This window comes from Staurois parvus, unplaced genomic scaffold (assembly GCF_062004578.1).
Source record: "Staurois parvus isolate SC_StPar_1 unplaced genomic scaffold, SC_StPar_1.0 ptg000560l, whole genome shotgun sequence".
NCBI classification, from domain to species: Eukaryota; Metazoa; Chordata; class Amphibia; order Anura; family Ranidae; genus Staurois; species Staurois parvus.
In genome coordinates this window covers 905,252-921,233 of record NW_028318356.1, presented here as the reverse complement: position 1 = coordinate 921,233, position 15,982 = coordinate 905,252, and the positions used below count along the sequence as shown (strand labels likewise).

Genomic DNA, 15,982 nt, shown 5'->3' with positions numbered 1-15,982 from the left:
TCCTGCTGCAGCATGTATACGCCTTTGGCTGCTGCCTCAGCAGTTAAAGGGGGTAGGGAATGGGGGTGGTAAAACCACAACTCAATTTCAGGGTTTTACCACCCCCCAAATTTACATGTGAAGGAGCCCTAATGGTGCCGCTGCCGACTGCAAGGGCTCATTAACAAGTGCAGCGGGCACTGCTGATCCTCTCGATCTGAGTGTGTTTGACAGGTAAAAAAAGTCTGTAAAAAAGCTTATGCAACATGAGGAAATAATGTATACTCTGAAAGGTGTATTTGTGAAATATGTTGTGCTAAATACAAATAAATACATTTATTTGCATACATTCTATCTAGTGCGTTAAATCATATTCTCTATAGGACTGATTTATTTTCATTTAGTGTGGCATACTGTATTTCACAAATACACATTTTGTTGGGTAATTTTTTTTTTCACTTTAAATGCCAGCTGCTTAGGGTTAGGTGAAGGTTATAGTGCGGGTCTATAAGAAATATAATGTAAAAGGTATTTTCATAACATTTTATTTAATGGACACCTTGGATTGATTTACTGACAGTAGCTCTTTAAAAATCACTTGGTCACTGTGGTTGGCAATAACGATTTTTACTAATGCTGAGTGTTGGTTCTCTCCTATGTCTCATCTCACATAATAACATACAGTATATCGATAGTTGCATAGTCTCCATCTTTTCTCACTCCTTTCAAGATTTTTAAAACATTTATTACTTGTGGATTGCATGTGGTGTAATTTTGGTTAACAGTTGTAATTGTAATTCTGTGTACTATTGTAGTATTTTTATATTGTCTGTCTATCATGCATGTCGATGTGTACATTGTATTTCTAAACACTCTCCTCTTTAATTTTACATTTTGAAAAATTATTTGTAACATAGGGCAAGATATATCTCACTAAAAGCAGAACTTCAGGCAGAACACCTAAAGTCTATTTAAGTAAACTGTTTTAATTGACACACAAAATGAAAATGATCAATGCTAACCTCCTGGCAATGCTAGTTGACAGGCTGCTGTAGTGATTCTTTGGCTTCAGTGCATTCTGAGTCATTGAACCAGAACAGAAATGCAGATCAGGAAAGTCAAAATGATGTCAGTAGTCCTTATCTGCTTACATCATCAACCATCTACTGGCAGAAGGGTAGAAGCTCAGGAGGTGCAGGGTTTCTTTTGATGGCTCAGATCTTCCAGCAATGAAGATCTGAGAGAAAGCTACATAGAAATGCTGGATAAATAACTCCCAAACGTCCCTCATTTGTTGGGTCTGCCCTTTATTTGGAACCAATTCACGATGTCCCTCCTTTCCTTTTTTTAATTGTCCCTCTTTCTTCTCTAATGTGTAGACATCTATTTAAAATAATGCAATCAGTATAAGCCCTGGTTGACATATGTGCGGTTTTTCATGCATTTTGAGCTTACAGGCTCACATGACCAAAGAAAAGCAATGTATTCCTATGGAGGATGTTTAGATATATGCATTCCATCTGCTGTCCATTTTTGATAAAGGGTCATGTGCGAGTCTGGAGCAGTACGTTTCAAATTCACACTGAATGAAGCTGAATCAAGTGAAAGGTAGAGGATGAAAAATGCATTGTGCTGTTCAAGGAGAATTGCATGTAATTTGCACCATCATTGCTACGTTATATCTCACTAAAATCAAAGCGATTTTGTACCACATACTGCATGTGTCAACCTAAGCTAAAGGAAAATTAGTCATGAAAAATGATGGATATAGAAAAAAAAAATCACTCTTTGTGTATTTATTTTTTCATGTTCGTATGTGTGTTTACTCATATAGTGTTTCCTAAAAGCTGTTCCTTTTCTTGTCTCAGAATGTCAGGAGGTACGAAGCAATCTGAGCTATCCTTTTATCTAACAGCCATGTGAACCTTTGAGGCAGTGACTGTTACAGAAAGAACCACTGCTTTTCTAAAATTGTAGAAACAAATATTGTAAGTTAAAAAGGACAATTTAGCTATAAATAGTGCTTCCTAGAGTTATTTCTTACCAAAAATTTACTTTTTCCATTACTTTGCATCACTGCTTGCAGTAACTGTTTTATGACATAGAGGATATAAAATATCTTGCTTAATACATAATCCCTTGAGATCAGATTCGGAAGAATATCCTGGTTTGCATACAAAGTGAATATTTTCTCCATCCTCAAAATAAACTTTATCGTCATCAATTGCATTAAGCTCCAAAAAGTTCTCATCCACTTTTTCTTGAGATATGCGGCAAGGTCCTACAAAGCAAGAACATTTTGAAGACTCACGGTCATTTTAAATACCATCTCAGTCATGACAATATTGTAATATGTTAAATTGTTCACATAGGTTTTCTATTATATGCACTGTAAATACTAGCCCAACAATTCTTGCTTTACAATGTTGCAACAAAGTCTCCCTTCACTTTAAAGGGTTCATTCACACCTACTGTATGTGTGCACAGGAAACCATACTCATAGATGTGAATAAGCCCTTCATCCTCCAACTAATGTTTTATTGAAACTTTCAAATGTATGCCAGGGCAAAAGAAAATATGTACATGGACTACATATGTTGCACTGTATCAAACAATAAAGTGCACAAACAATGAATCAAGAATAAATAATTAAGTCCTCTTTTCCTTAAAATTAATATATCAGTGAGTCCATGTGTTCCAATCAGGGGCGGACTGACAACTCATGGGGCCCCCCGGGCAGTAGGGGATCATGGGGCCCCTGTGTCCTCGCCCACACTCAAAACACACCCAAAAAAGCCTATGAAAGGTACCAGGGGCATCTCATGGGGCCCCCTACGTACCCCGGGCCCTCGGGCAGTGCCTGAGTATCTGAATGGTCAGTCCACCCCTGGTTCCAATATAAATAAAATTCACTAATGAAAGTGTCCGAAATCAAGTAAATTCAAATAAACATGCTCCCAGTGAGTTTCACCACCATTCATGAGAATTTCAGCCTCTTACCAGAATAAGAGACCCCAAATTATAGGAGGTCTTAATTGCGCTTGGTACACTTAGGGTTAACCAACCACTCAGATCACACCACCTGGAATGGATCCTGCACATGGATGGAAGCCTCAGAGTCTCAGGGATTGGTACATCAGAGGTTACCTCAGTCACTCAGGTCACACCACTCAGAATGGATCCTACAAAGGGATGGATGGGAACCCCAAAGCTCAACAGCAGGAAAGATGGCTCAGCACCAGGAAGAGAGATCACAAAGCCTCCATGGTGTAAAACCACCAGATTTTTTTTATTTAATCAAAGGAATATACTCACAGGATGAGTTAAGAAAAAAATGCTAGTAAGACACAGAACTCTGCGGTCAGGCAGTGTGATGACATCGGCATAAGCTCCACCACCGATGTGTTTCATCCACAAAGACATTCTCAAGGGGACTAATGGGTGCTGTTGATGGATATCTTTCCATACAAATGCCAGTATCTCTGAAAGCTGCTCAGATGTCAGACTCAGCAATTCAAATAGTAAAAATGGACATTTAATCTTGCATTAAATATAACATTTCAAATTCCATAAATAAAGTAAAAAATTATCAAAAATACAAAAATAAATAATTAATGAAAATAAATTCAACCATGGCTCCATCTAGTGGGCCAAATGCAGAATACAATCACTTGATAAAAACTGCATAATTTGATGTCTCAGCAACTTTCCTCACAATGTATATTGCATATAACTGGCCAAATAAATGTAACAATTTTTAAAAAATGTAAACATCTTTTATAAAAAATACAGCTAATAAATGAAGTTAGATTAATCAACTATCATCAATAAAAACAATTTAGGTCCCAGTTGATATTAAGTGCATATGGGGTATAGGATCTTAAATCAAAAATCCACTTGATTTCCGTCTTGGAATTCTCTCGTGTCATATTGCTCACACACCAATGGGATTAGGTCCTATCTATTCCTACTACTTTCATACCAGAGGGTTTTTTCATGACAGATAGCATAGTGTCTAGGTAGGCTATGCCCATGGAGACCTTTCCTAATGTTGTTTAAATGTTCATTAACCCTTACCCGATTTTTATCCGCATGGTCCTCCCCGCATACTGCAACCTGCATGGGCACTGCTGGACATAAAAACTACATGGGTGCTGGAGCATGTCACAAACTGTGAGATTTTATATGTTCTGCTAGTATTACTAGATGTAAACATTGTAGGTTCTAACAATATTACAGCCAATGAATTTACAAAAGTTATATTTGCAACAGGGAAAAAATCCCTTTAGGCCTCCAAAAATGCTTAAATGTTTGGGTTTCTCAAAAACATTAGGAGCTATATAATTCCTAGGATTTGGGGCTTTTTTAAAAATGACCACTGGTTTGTCTGGTATCTTCCACCACAAGACCTTGCTGTTTTTTAGAATACTCCAGTGTTTTTGTAATAATTTATTAACTGCAAAATACTATTTCGAAAATGTAGTGCAAATAAACCATTGAAATGTGTCCTCTTTTTATTCTTCTCCTTGTCCTTTAAAAAAAGTTATAGTCATATCCCAGTACAGGTGTGATATTGTCCTCTAATTCTCCTTTACTGTACCTTCTGCCTCAAAAACTATTTTTTTATCATACTGGCTTGATTCTGGAAATCTTCAGCCTCTGAACAATTTCATCTCAAACGTATGAATTGCCCCTTAGGAATTCCATGTAGCCAAGGGGGATAATGACAACTATTTTTGGGTATATACCCATTTTTGTCAGTTTTTTTTTTAAATGTCCTTATGTACAAACATCCATCTCTTTTATTAATAATGAGGTCTAAGAAATTAATTTAATCACATTCTACCTTATATGACCACTTAATGCTCAAATTATTGTCATTAAAGTGGGCCATAAATTTCAATAGGGATTCCAAACTTCCTCTCCAGACCATAAATGCAGAATCAATGAAGCGTCTCCAGACTAGAATCTCTGGTCTGGAACATTTAAAGATGGCTTCTTCCTACCAGTGGCCATAAATACATTGGCCAATATGGCTTTTTGTAAGTAATGTACATTATTATGCCAAAAATAATTGTGTGTCATACAGAATACCAAAAGATCTATAATGAAACTCTTCTGTTTTGCACATAGGGTACTATCTATTTTCAAAATGATGTTTAACCACGTCTAACCCTTTGTTATGATTATCACCCACCGTAACAATTCTCAGCATGTTTATAATATCCTTTGTGTCTTTTACATAACCAGGAGTTTTCTGAAGAAAATAATCAATAAATTTACTTGCTTTTGCAGGTAATCAATTAATCTCGCTTACTATAGCGCGGCCAGGTGGGTTTTCAAGTGATTTATGAATTTTGTGAGAACAATAAATCACTGGAACCCGTGAGGCTAAAGGAATCAAAAATGTCTTCTCTTTTATATTTAACACTCCATCAGTGAAGCTTTGTTTACCACTTTATCCAGCTCTTTTATAAATTTTGTGTAGGATCCCTCTTTAACATATATTAAGTATCTTTATCATTCAGGGTTCTATTCATCTCTCCTAAACTGTCTGATTTTTCTAAAGGTAAACTCCCTGGTGGATTAAATAGAGACACATTATATAAATCCATATGTACTATTTCCTCATCAACGTTAGAGTTTTTTTCTTTAACCCATCTCTAGTGATGGGGTTACCCAAAAAGTGCCTTTTAATATTCATTTTAAAGACAAGTTGCTATTTGAATTGTGGGTAATAAGCTGGGTTTGGCATCTCAGCAGCTTTCAGAGATTCAGCATTTGTATATAAAGTGATCCATCAGCAGAGCCCATTGGTCCCCTTGAGAATGCCTCTGTGGAGGAAACACATCAGGGCTGGGGTTTATGCTGTTGCCATCACACTGCCTGATTGGCTGGCGGCATGTTCTGTGTCCTTACTAGAGTTTTATCCGAACTCATCTTGTGAGTACATTTCTTTGATTAAATAAAATATTTTGGAAGTTTTACACTATGGAGTCTTTGTGATCTCTCTTCCCGTTGCTGAGCTATCTTTCCTGCTGGTAAGCTTTGAGCTTCCCATCCATCTGTCCATGTGCAGGATACATTCCGAGTGGTGTGACCTGAGTGACTGAGTTAACCTCTGATGTACCAATCCCTGAGGCTCTGAGGCTTCCATCCATGTGCAGGATCCATTCCAGGTGGTGTGATCTGAGTGACTGGGTTAACCCTTGGTGTACCATGTGCTATTAAGACCTCCTATAATTTGGGGTCTGTTAGTCTGTTAAGATTCTCATGAATGGTTGTGAAACTCACTGGGAGCATGTTTATTTGAATTTGTTTGATTTTGGACACTTTCATTGATGAATTTTATTTATATTGGAACATATGGACTCAATGATATATTAATTTTAATTCACAGAGGACTTAATTCATGTATTTATGATTCATTGGTTGTGCATTTTTTATTGTTTGATACAGCACAACATATGTAGTCTAAGTATTATTTACACATTTGTTTTTTGGGTGCATTTTTGAGTGCAGCTGTACAAAGATATTTCACTGATTCACTGATTACTTTTGCGCCACTCGCAGTTTTAAGAGAAATTGCCAAAAGTAAATATATGCAATACATATCTGCAATACATGCACATGAGACATTGAAACATTCCTTATTTTTTCTGCATTTAAAGACCCTGAAAGAACAGAAAAATACCTAAAATACCTATTGATCTGCCAGAAATAAGATCAACTACTAAGTCTCTCTATCTCTAGAACATAGACACTAATTATTTTGTATTCTATAATAAGAGCTAAAATGGGCAATTAGACTCCTTAAAGTTGTTGTAAAACGCAGATATGAAATATGAACAAAGCATATTCCTCTGGTGTGTACTTATCTTAATTAAGAGCACTAAATGTCATTTCAGTCTGGTGCTTCATTCCTCTACTATCAGCATGAGTTACTTCTGACAAGTTTTCCTGACATCAGGGGAAGGTCTTCCAGCAGACAGTCTGATTGACAGCCTCAGTTCTGTTCCGGTGAGCTGTGTGAAGGGGAGTGTGTCGTTTCCCTGAAATCATCTATCAGAGCTCTCCTCACTGAGTTCTGCAGTGTGTAATTTCAGCTCCCCGCCCCCTGTTATCTGAAAGCTCAGACAAACATTATATATTCTGGACTCTGAACGGCTATAGAGAAGAGAAGACTGCAGATAAACAGATACAACATATGTAGGAGGATTTGTTTCATCTCTATGAATCACCTAAGGCTAGGCACTTCACTGGGTATATGTAAGAGTTTACAACCACTAAGATAATGCATGAAAACAGGACAGCTTTGAATTTCTGACAATATCAACAGTGTTTTGGGTTTTTTTCACTTATCCAACAGATAACAAAAACTCATTTAATGGTATATTTCGCAGACCAAGAGGTAACAAATAAGAAAGGCTCATTGTTAGGGTTTACATATGCTTTCAGAAACCTAGTATATAAAATCTGGTATGCACTGCACGTATTTTGGATTTTATCATTCCCTGTGATGTGCAATCTACTACCTACACTACAACTCTCAGTGACAGACAACAGATATTGCTAGGTGTGGCCAGCAATCTCTTAATCAGAGATGACTTCACTAACAGCCATACCCCATATGACATCACCACTTCCCATTGTAGTCCAAGTGGGTACAGCAAACTGAAAAGGCACAAAGGTGTTTAGAATGATTGATGGCCTTACAGAGGTGTACCTTTTAAAGGAAGTAGAGGAGAAGAAAATTGGCTGACAGGGTCAAATGGTAATTTTTTGCACATTGATGGGCAACCAAAAGCAAACTATTGTCATGTTATTGTATAACTTTGAAGCCTGAATTACATCTATTTTTCATAATGTGACCATAATTCTACTTTAAAGCGGTATTAAACCAAAAATGTATCATGTTTAAGCTTACCAATTCTAAGATGTGGTGGCTGCATTCGTTTTTCTTATTTTTGGACTTTTGTTCCTGCATTTTCACCTGATGAGCCAGCTAGTGATCTGCTATTTTTCAACTTCCTCTAGCAGACCAAGCTGTCCAGCAAACCATTTGACACTGACAGGGGCACTTACAATGGTCAGCTTTTATTTATCATTGTAAAACTTTTATCCAAAAAAAGAAAAAGCTGTTGCTTTAACTGCCTAAAAAGTGTGAAGCCTGGCTTTAATTTGCTAGTCAAGTCCATGTTAATCTGCAAGTGAATTCAACACTACATTCTCCCCAGAATAATAATGCTGCTGTCCAAGGTATCTCCATTCCTTCTCCATCCCAACTGTAAACACCCAGAGACAGGAAATGTGTTACTGGCTAGATCGCCAGCTGAAAACAAAGGGAAAAAACGCCTAAAAAAGAAAATCAATCAATCACAGTATTTAAGGATTGGTAAACTGCAATATAGTAAATTTTTGCTTTGGATTCAATATGACTTTAATTCAGTGCCCAAAAATGTTTTCAGAGAATCATTGGTTTTTGCTCCTACATATATAGTTCTAAAATGGATGTATCTACCAGATATCGATTAAGGTAAGGCTCCATTCACACTTTGGATGAGTGCAACTTTGGTGTGACTTTGGCTTTGACCATGGATGATTGCTTATGCTGTAAAAAGTCGCACAGAAGTCGCATGTATAACATTCAGGTGCTACTTTCAAACTCAAAGGTCTCGGTATGGATTGGGGGGGGGTGTTGGTGGACCCCATGCTGTTATTTTTCTTAATTCTTAATTGGCAGCAATTTTTTTTTTACATTCAGTTGTCAGCGGGAATCTCCGCTGACAGCTGATGACTCATCGGTTGTTAAGGACACAGCAGCTGCCCGCTCCTTAACCAGTATATACCGCATGCCTCAACCACTAGTTAATTACTGCATGCATTTAACTTTTTATCTCCTTCTATGAATTGACTATAAGGTCTTTTTATGCAGTATTTACCAAGCATTTTTGCTATTTGCAGTAAATACCACATACTAGCAATAGTGAATTGACATTTTTAGTATCGCATGAGATATGTGGTCACCTGGCCGACATAATGCGTGCGATAACCTTTAGTAAATTGTCCCCAATTTCCTGGTTAAGGCAAAAAGAAGAAACCATTTTGGAAAGGATAATCCACCAAACATCAAAGAGTGACCCATATATTCAATGTAAATAATGTGAATAAATCAAAGAGTGCGCTAAATATAAGTAAATACAAAAATTATTAGTAATTTCCGTGATAAAAAAATATTATGTAAAAGTCCATCCACCATCACAAAGTAATTAAACAGTTCTGAAATCTTGTATAAATCAAACGCTGTGCAAAAAAAATCCACCACCAAATGAAGTGGGTACACTCACCAGAGCTTTATGCTGACCAGATTATAAATCAGCAAAGATAGCGTTTGCTCTGGGAGCGATGATCAGCAGGAGTAATCCAAACTGGGAGCAATATACTGCAAGCAGCCAATCAGCACAATATGGAATAGCCTTACAGCAGGTAGTCATCACGTCTCCATACCATAGATCGTGTTCGGGGAATCAAAAAAGGAAATCACTGTGCAGTATGTTTAAAACCAAAATGTTTTATTAAAACGTCAGACATGCACTCACAAACAGGGTGTCTAGCCAACACCAGCAATGACAGTCTCAAGAAAGCAGGGACAAGCCTCGCTCACCGTGATATCACAGCCGGCAGTCTACGAGGAGCGTCCAGACGTCACATCCAAAAGAAGCCCCGCCCTACTAGTTTCGTCATTTGACGTCCTCACGGGGTGGAATGGATGATAGACGTCTCTACACAGCTATATATCACACACTCAGTCTGCCAACATCCCTACATATAACTGACAAGTCAATTAACAAAAAAAAAATTGGACTTTTTGGGCAATACAACAGAACAAAAAAAAATATTTGTACAAATTAAAATTGCAGGCTGACATCACAACATACCATATCACTAAAGATGTTGGAGTCAATATTTTGGTGATAGGATGTCACCAAAAATGATGACTTATCTTAAAGAGGAGTTCCACTCAAAAGTGGAAGCTCCGCTTATTTGCCTCCTCCCCCCCTCCACTGCCATATTTGGCACTATTTGGGGGGGGGGGAGGGGGAGAGGGTACCTGGTTTTGACAGGTACCCACTCCCACTTCCAGCTCAGTTCGCCGTGGTGAAGTGACCCGGAAGTTCGGCCCCCTCCTTCCTCCTGCAGTCTCCTGGGTACTTTTGCAGGTCCCAAGAGACTGCCGCACCAATAAAAAAACGTGGCGCAACTCGCGCATGTGCAATGGGCACCAGGCTGTGAAGCTGTCACAGCCTGGTGTCCACAGTAGAGGTGCCGGCGCCATGGAGGACAGATGAAGAGAAGGGACTGCATGGGTGAGACATCGTTGGATCCCGTGACAGGCAAGTGTGTGTTTATTAAAAGTCAGCAGCTACAGTTTTTGTAGCTGCTGACTTTTAATAAACACAAAACAGCTGGAACTTCACTTTAAGGATTTTGTACAAATAAAATATATTTTTGTATTTTATCTATATTTGCTGTACTGTAGAGTGCCTAAAAGTCCCACTAATGCCATACACTTTTTGTGGGTCCATTTATATATACATACATATACATACACACACTATTGCCAAAAGTATTGGGACACCCCTCCAAATCATTGGACTCAGATGCCACACTTGTATAAAATCAAGCACCTAAGCATACAGACTGCTTCTACAAACATTTGTAAAAGAATGGATCGCTCTCAGGAGTTCAGTGAATTCAAGTGTGGTAACGTGATGAGTTGCCACCTGTGCAATAAGTTCAGCCATGAAATTTCCTTGCTACTAAATATTCCACTGTCAACTGTTAGTGGTATTATAACAAAGTGGAAGCAACTGGGAACAACAGCAACTCAGCCATGAAGTAATAGGCCACATAAAATGACAGAGCGGGGTCAGCACATGCAGAAGAGCAGAGTGAGCAGAAGTCGTCAGCTATCTGCAGAATCAATAGCTAAAGACCTCCAAACTTCATGTGGCCTTCAGATTAGCACAACAACAGTACCTAGAGAACTTCATGGATGCAGTGGTGTAAATCACACCGCCACTGAACTCCAGAGCAGTGGAGATGTGTTCTCTGGAGTGACAAAAATCTCTGTCTGGCAATCCGATGGATGTGTTTGGGTTTGGCGGTTGCCAGGAAAACTGTACTTGACTGATTGCATTGTGCCAAGTGTAAAGTTTGGTGGAGGGGGAGTTATGGTGTGAGGTTGTTTTTCAGGAGTTGGGCTTGGCTCCTTAGTTCCAGTGAAGGGAACTCTCAAGGGGTCAATATCAAGACATTTTGGATAATTTTATGCTCCCAACTTTGTGGGAACAGTTTGGGGATGGGCCATTCCTGTTCCAACATGACTGTGCACTAGTGCACAAAGCAAGGTCCATGAAGACATGGATGAGTGAGTTTGGGATGGAGGGACTTGACTGGCCTGCACAGAGTCCTGATGTCAGGAATGGACTTGCCAATGGTGGTGGGACTCACCTGCCTTGTGGGCTGCAGTACCAAGGCTGGCCAGCGGGTGCTCTCAGCAGCCAGAATCTAACTCCTGCAATCAAGCCATCCCCTGAGGCTGATTGCAGGAGGTGTATTTAGGCAGGACTAGGCCTGCAATCAGTGCCTTGGTGTATTGTTTCCCATGAGCCCCTGTACCTGGTTTCATGCGTTCCTGCATATCTGCCTACCTGATTTTGTTGCTGACCCTGCTTTGATCCTGACCTTTGCTGACCGTCTCCTTTTAACACCTGGCTTGCCTGAACATCCTTCTGCCTGATCCTCTGTACCGTGCTGCCCATGAGTTACTGAACCCGGCTTGTGACCCTGGCCATTCTCTGCATACGTTGCTGACCTGGGCTGCCTGACTACGCCTTACACTACCCAGATGATCCATCCCGCACGGATCTGTCCCTGTTACCAGGTCTGCCAGCCTCTTCGCGTCAGGCTCCTTTTCCCGCACACCTCTGACGACGCTCTCTACCATTGCTGGATGTACTGCATGACCATTCCACCTCTCCAGCCCTGACTACGCCTGTGTTCCCACACATTTATGGTCATACCTGGATCCCTATCACCTGAACTCAATCCAATAGAACACCTTTGGGATAAATTAGAGCGGAGACTGAGAGCCAGGCCATCAGTGCCTGGTCTTACAAATGCGCTTCTGGATAAATTGTCAAACATTCCCATAGACACTCCTAAACCTTGTGGATAGCCTTCAACTCAATATTGAGCCCTACAGACTAAGACTGGGATGCCATTAAATTTCTCCTCTGTGTTTAAAGGAAGGTGTCCCAATACTTTTGGAAATTTAGTGTGTGTGTGTGTATATGTATATATATATATATATATATATATATTGTGGCAGTGCGGTGTCATGCCACTGTCATAATCAAGCTGAAAACCCTGGATTCTCAACCAGGCAGGTTGAGGGGCTCCAGAGAGTTGATTTATTGCAGAGGAAACTGGCTTTTCCGTTTCCTCATTTATCCATTAAGTTTGTTTTGGGATCTGGAGCCTGGAGATTTCAAAGAGATCTGGGAGGGATGAAATCTCCAATCCGGGGTCCGTGTTTTGAGAACCCCCAGCACACTGATTGCACAGGTGTGTGCAGGCCTTTTTATAGAGTCCTAACCATAGTTCTGAGCTCCACCCCGGCAGATAGGAGTCAGGCGGGCTCCACCCCGGCAGACAGGAGGTCTCTGCCGTGGAGTCAGGTGGGCTACACCTAGGAGAGGTGGAAGCCAAAAGCAGCAAGGGGCTGCTACAGAATAGCTGTGTGCTAAAGGTTCGCTGGGTGCCAAAAGAATCTTTTGGGAAGAGTCTGCAGGAGGCAGACTTAAAACTGCTTGCAAGCCAGGAGGCTGAATACTATTAATTTGCTTGATGATGGATACCCCTGCGTGGGAAGCATTCTTGTTTATTTGAACTTTCTTGTAAATAAAATTGGGCAAAAAGGCCCTTAAACAGATGCGAGTTGCTGTGTGTTGAAGAAGAGCTCTACCACTTGAAGCGAGTTCCCACATATGGTGGAGGATGCGGGCAGAACTAGAGATCCCAGCAAGGAAGTAAGTTCATGTGTTGAACTGTGTTTGGTGCATGACTCTGCACCATCAGTGTGTGCAGGTGAGGAGATCCTGCAGAGAAAAGGAACTTTCCTTAAAGAGACAGTGCTCCATTGTGTTGCTGGACTGTGCAAAATTGTTGTGGAGTGACTGCAAAGATGGGGCGGTCAAAACTCAAAAAAGAAGCAAGATTTTCTGAAATGAGAGACAGAGCCCTGTGGCTGGAGGGGTTGTTCTCACCAGAACAAGCCCCATACATGGCTGCACAGAGTTTGCCACAGTGGGAAGTGCATGCTGTTGCCCCTAGCAACACTGGTGAAAGGAAACCTGTTTTCTGTGTGCAGAGTACTAAGCCTGAAAGAGGATGCAGTGTTGGAAGTTCGGCCAAGATACTGCCGCAAGAGCGCTGTTTGCGGTGCAGTGAATGGGGGCACACTGTCTCCAAGTGCCCATTATCCCAGCTTCCAGTACAAGGTGACACAACCAGACAAAGGTCTGGGTATGCAACTGGGAAGCCTGCTTGGAGTTCCAGGAAGGAGCAGCAGGCTGCCCAAAATTTTCAGAAGAATGTGGTTGCCCATAGCAACACCTGTGACTTCAGGCCTGCGGACCCTGTGAGAGAAGTGTCGTCTGCAGAGGATTGTGGCAACGCAGAGATGAGAGTTCAGCGCATCTGGAGGAACCCACAAAGTTCAGCTGGGAGAGTGCCATCTCCCATAGCAACAGGAGAAAGCCTGCCAACCAGGAGAAGGGGCTACAAGGGAGATGTGGTTCCGTATCCCAAGAAGCTTATCTGTGGAACCATACCCTGCCTGGAATGTGGTCAGTTTGGGCATGGTATCTTTACCTGCCCCAGATTATGGAATACCACTGATGAGGGTGCTACTGGACAAAAGTCTTCATCTGCAAGCCCAGATTCGTGTTTAAAAATTTTGGTAGCCACCTCTAGCAACAGTGAGGAAGTACCTGTTGTGCCTGCAGGGGGTGCCAAGGAGTCAGAAGTGTCGGCCAGAGTATCATCCTATAGCTGCATGGATGAACTGGCTGGCCAAAGCCAAGCAGAGGAGATGACAGAAAGGATCCAGATCCCACGCACTCAAGTGAAGGTGAAGCCTGTTACAGTGGTGGGTAAGACTGGTACTGTTGAGATAAATGTGAGAGATACTGATGCACTGATTGAGACTGACTTTGAGACTCTCTGCTATAAATTTGGGATACTCCCAGTTGGGAAACCCACTGCTGGTGATTGTGAGAAAGACTTGCCTCTGTATAATGCTTTTAGTGGGGAGGCAACGGTTAAAAATGTGAAGAGTACTGATATTGGGGTTGCACCAATGTCCTATAAACAGAATGCTAAATTAAATGTAGTAGGGGTGACCACTAAGCAGGATGTGTTATCTCCCCTAGCAACGGTGGGTAAGGTAACCCAGAATAACTATGATGGGTTAATGCAATCCACTAATGCTAAAGTTTTTGTAGTGAGTGACACGCCACTAGGTCACGGTGGTGAGAGTAGGAAATTGCAACCTGCTGTGCCTAGAAATGGAGTCTCCCATTGTGATATGGATAATGAAGATATAGGTAATGGGTCTGATACAGAGCCACTCTGTCCCTCTGTGTCTCCTTCAGCGGTTGGAGTGGTACTGCGTAGTACCTCTGATGGGATCACAGGGACGATGGACTGGGACAGATGGGCAACAAGCTTGTTGGCATTAATAAAAGATACCTCTGTTGCCAACAATGAAGTGGACACAATTTCTGCTGTGCTGAATAGAGGGACTGTGGAGCAGCTATTAGTCCAGGGCGCACCTGTCGCTGCCAAAATTAACCCACCGCTGGTAAAAGGCACCATTGAGGATAAACACTCAGCAGAAGTTTTGCCCACAGCCCATAAAGGAGTTAATGGTGTGGTATACCAAATTGATATCCATAGAGAAGATGTGGAAGAGCTCATTGACACTGAGCCTCAGTGTATTTGGGTGCATCCCACACCTGTTTACGCTCTGGGAGAGCCCCAGGTTATTGTGTTGGGTACCTCCAGCCGAGAGGATGCCTCTTTAAGAAGCACCACCTCTGAAGCATCAGTAAATGAGTGTCTCCATGTCTCCAGGAAGGTCTTATGTGTGGAATCAGGCTGTCTTTTTATAACAGACCTGCTGAAGGAAATGTTAGCCTTTTGGAGTGTACAGCCGGTGTATACCTTGCTGTCTCTTCCATGTTCGGGGGAGCTGGTACAGCGGAGTACTGCTAATTGGAGCTGGGTATTACAGGCTATACAAGACAAAGATGGTCAATATAGGAATTCTGTGATACCATCCTTGTTGATAATGGTGAAAATTGTCTTTCAGTGCGTTGCTGGGTTGCTTCATAGCAGTAATCTGTATGAGAGGCACACCAGAGTACTGTTGGACAGGACAGAGGTTTGGACAGAAGTGCCAGAAGACGCATGTATATGTGATGTGGTTGGGGTCGTCTACCCAAATATAGAATTATGTAAGGATGGTTTGGCATCAGGACAGTTGCTGGCAGAGTCTTTTGTGACAGCGAAGTCAATGGGTAGTGACGTTTCCATGGGAGACACCCACTCCGCTCTGTGTAATTCCTCTCCAGAAACTGCCCTGCCAATTACTAGTGAACTGAATTCTGACAAGACTATTTTGGCTAATGATAAAAAGGGAAATGTGTTGATGAATTTGGATTGTCTGATTACTATGTGTGATAACAAAAAGAATAGTAGACCAGGTGGTCAGATTGACATGGTAGCTGGTCGTCCTGAAAGAGGTAATGAGTGCTTAACAGGCACAAGAGAGGTTAAGAGTCTAGCAATAGGCCCCCTACAGGGTCAGGAAGGTAATTTTGGGAAAGATTTCCAAAGGTCCAGGAAACTCCCAAGTTTTAAGAATGAAAGGTCT

At 41.1% G+C, this 15,982-nt stretch overlaps 1 protein-coding gene across 1 annotated transcript in view; it reads right to left on the bottom strand.

Annotated features, from left to right (window-relative positions):
* The window catches only part of LOC149450908 (coagulation factor XIII B chain-like), a 72,186-nt gene that overhangs the window by 5,999 nt on the left and 50,205 nt on the right, over window positions 1-15,982 (bottom strand). Inside the window, exon 9 of the mRNA XM_089691284.1 lies at window positions 2,024-2,260. Coding sequence (XP_089547410.1) covers window positions 2,043-2,260 — 218 coding nt within the window. The 3' untranslated portion in view covers window positions 2,024-2,042. The remainder of the gene's footprint in view (window positions 1-2,023; window positions 2,261-15,982) is intronic.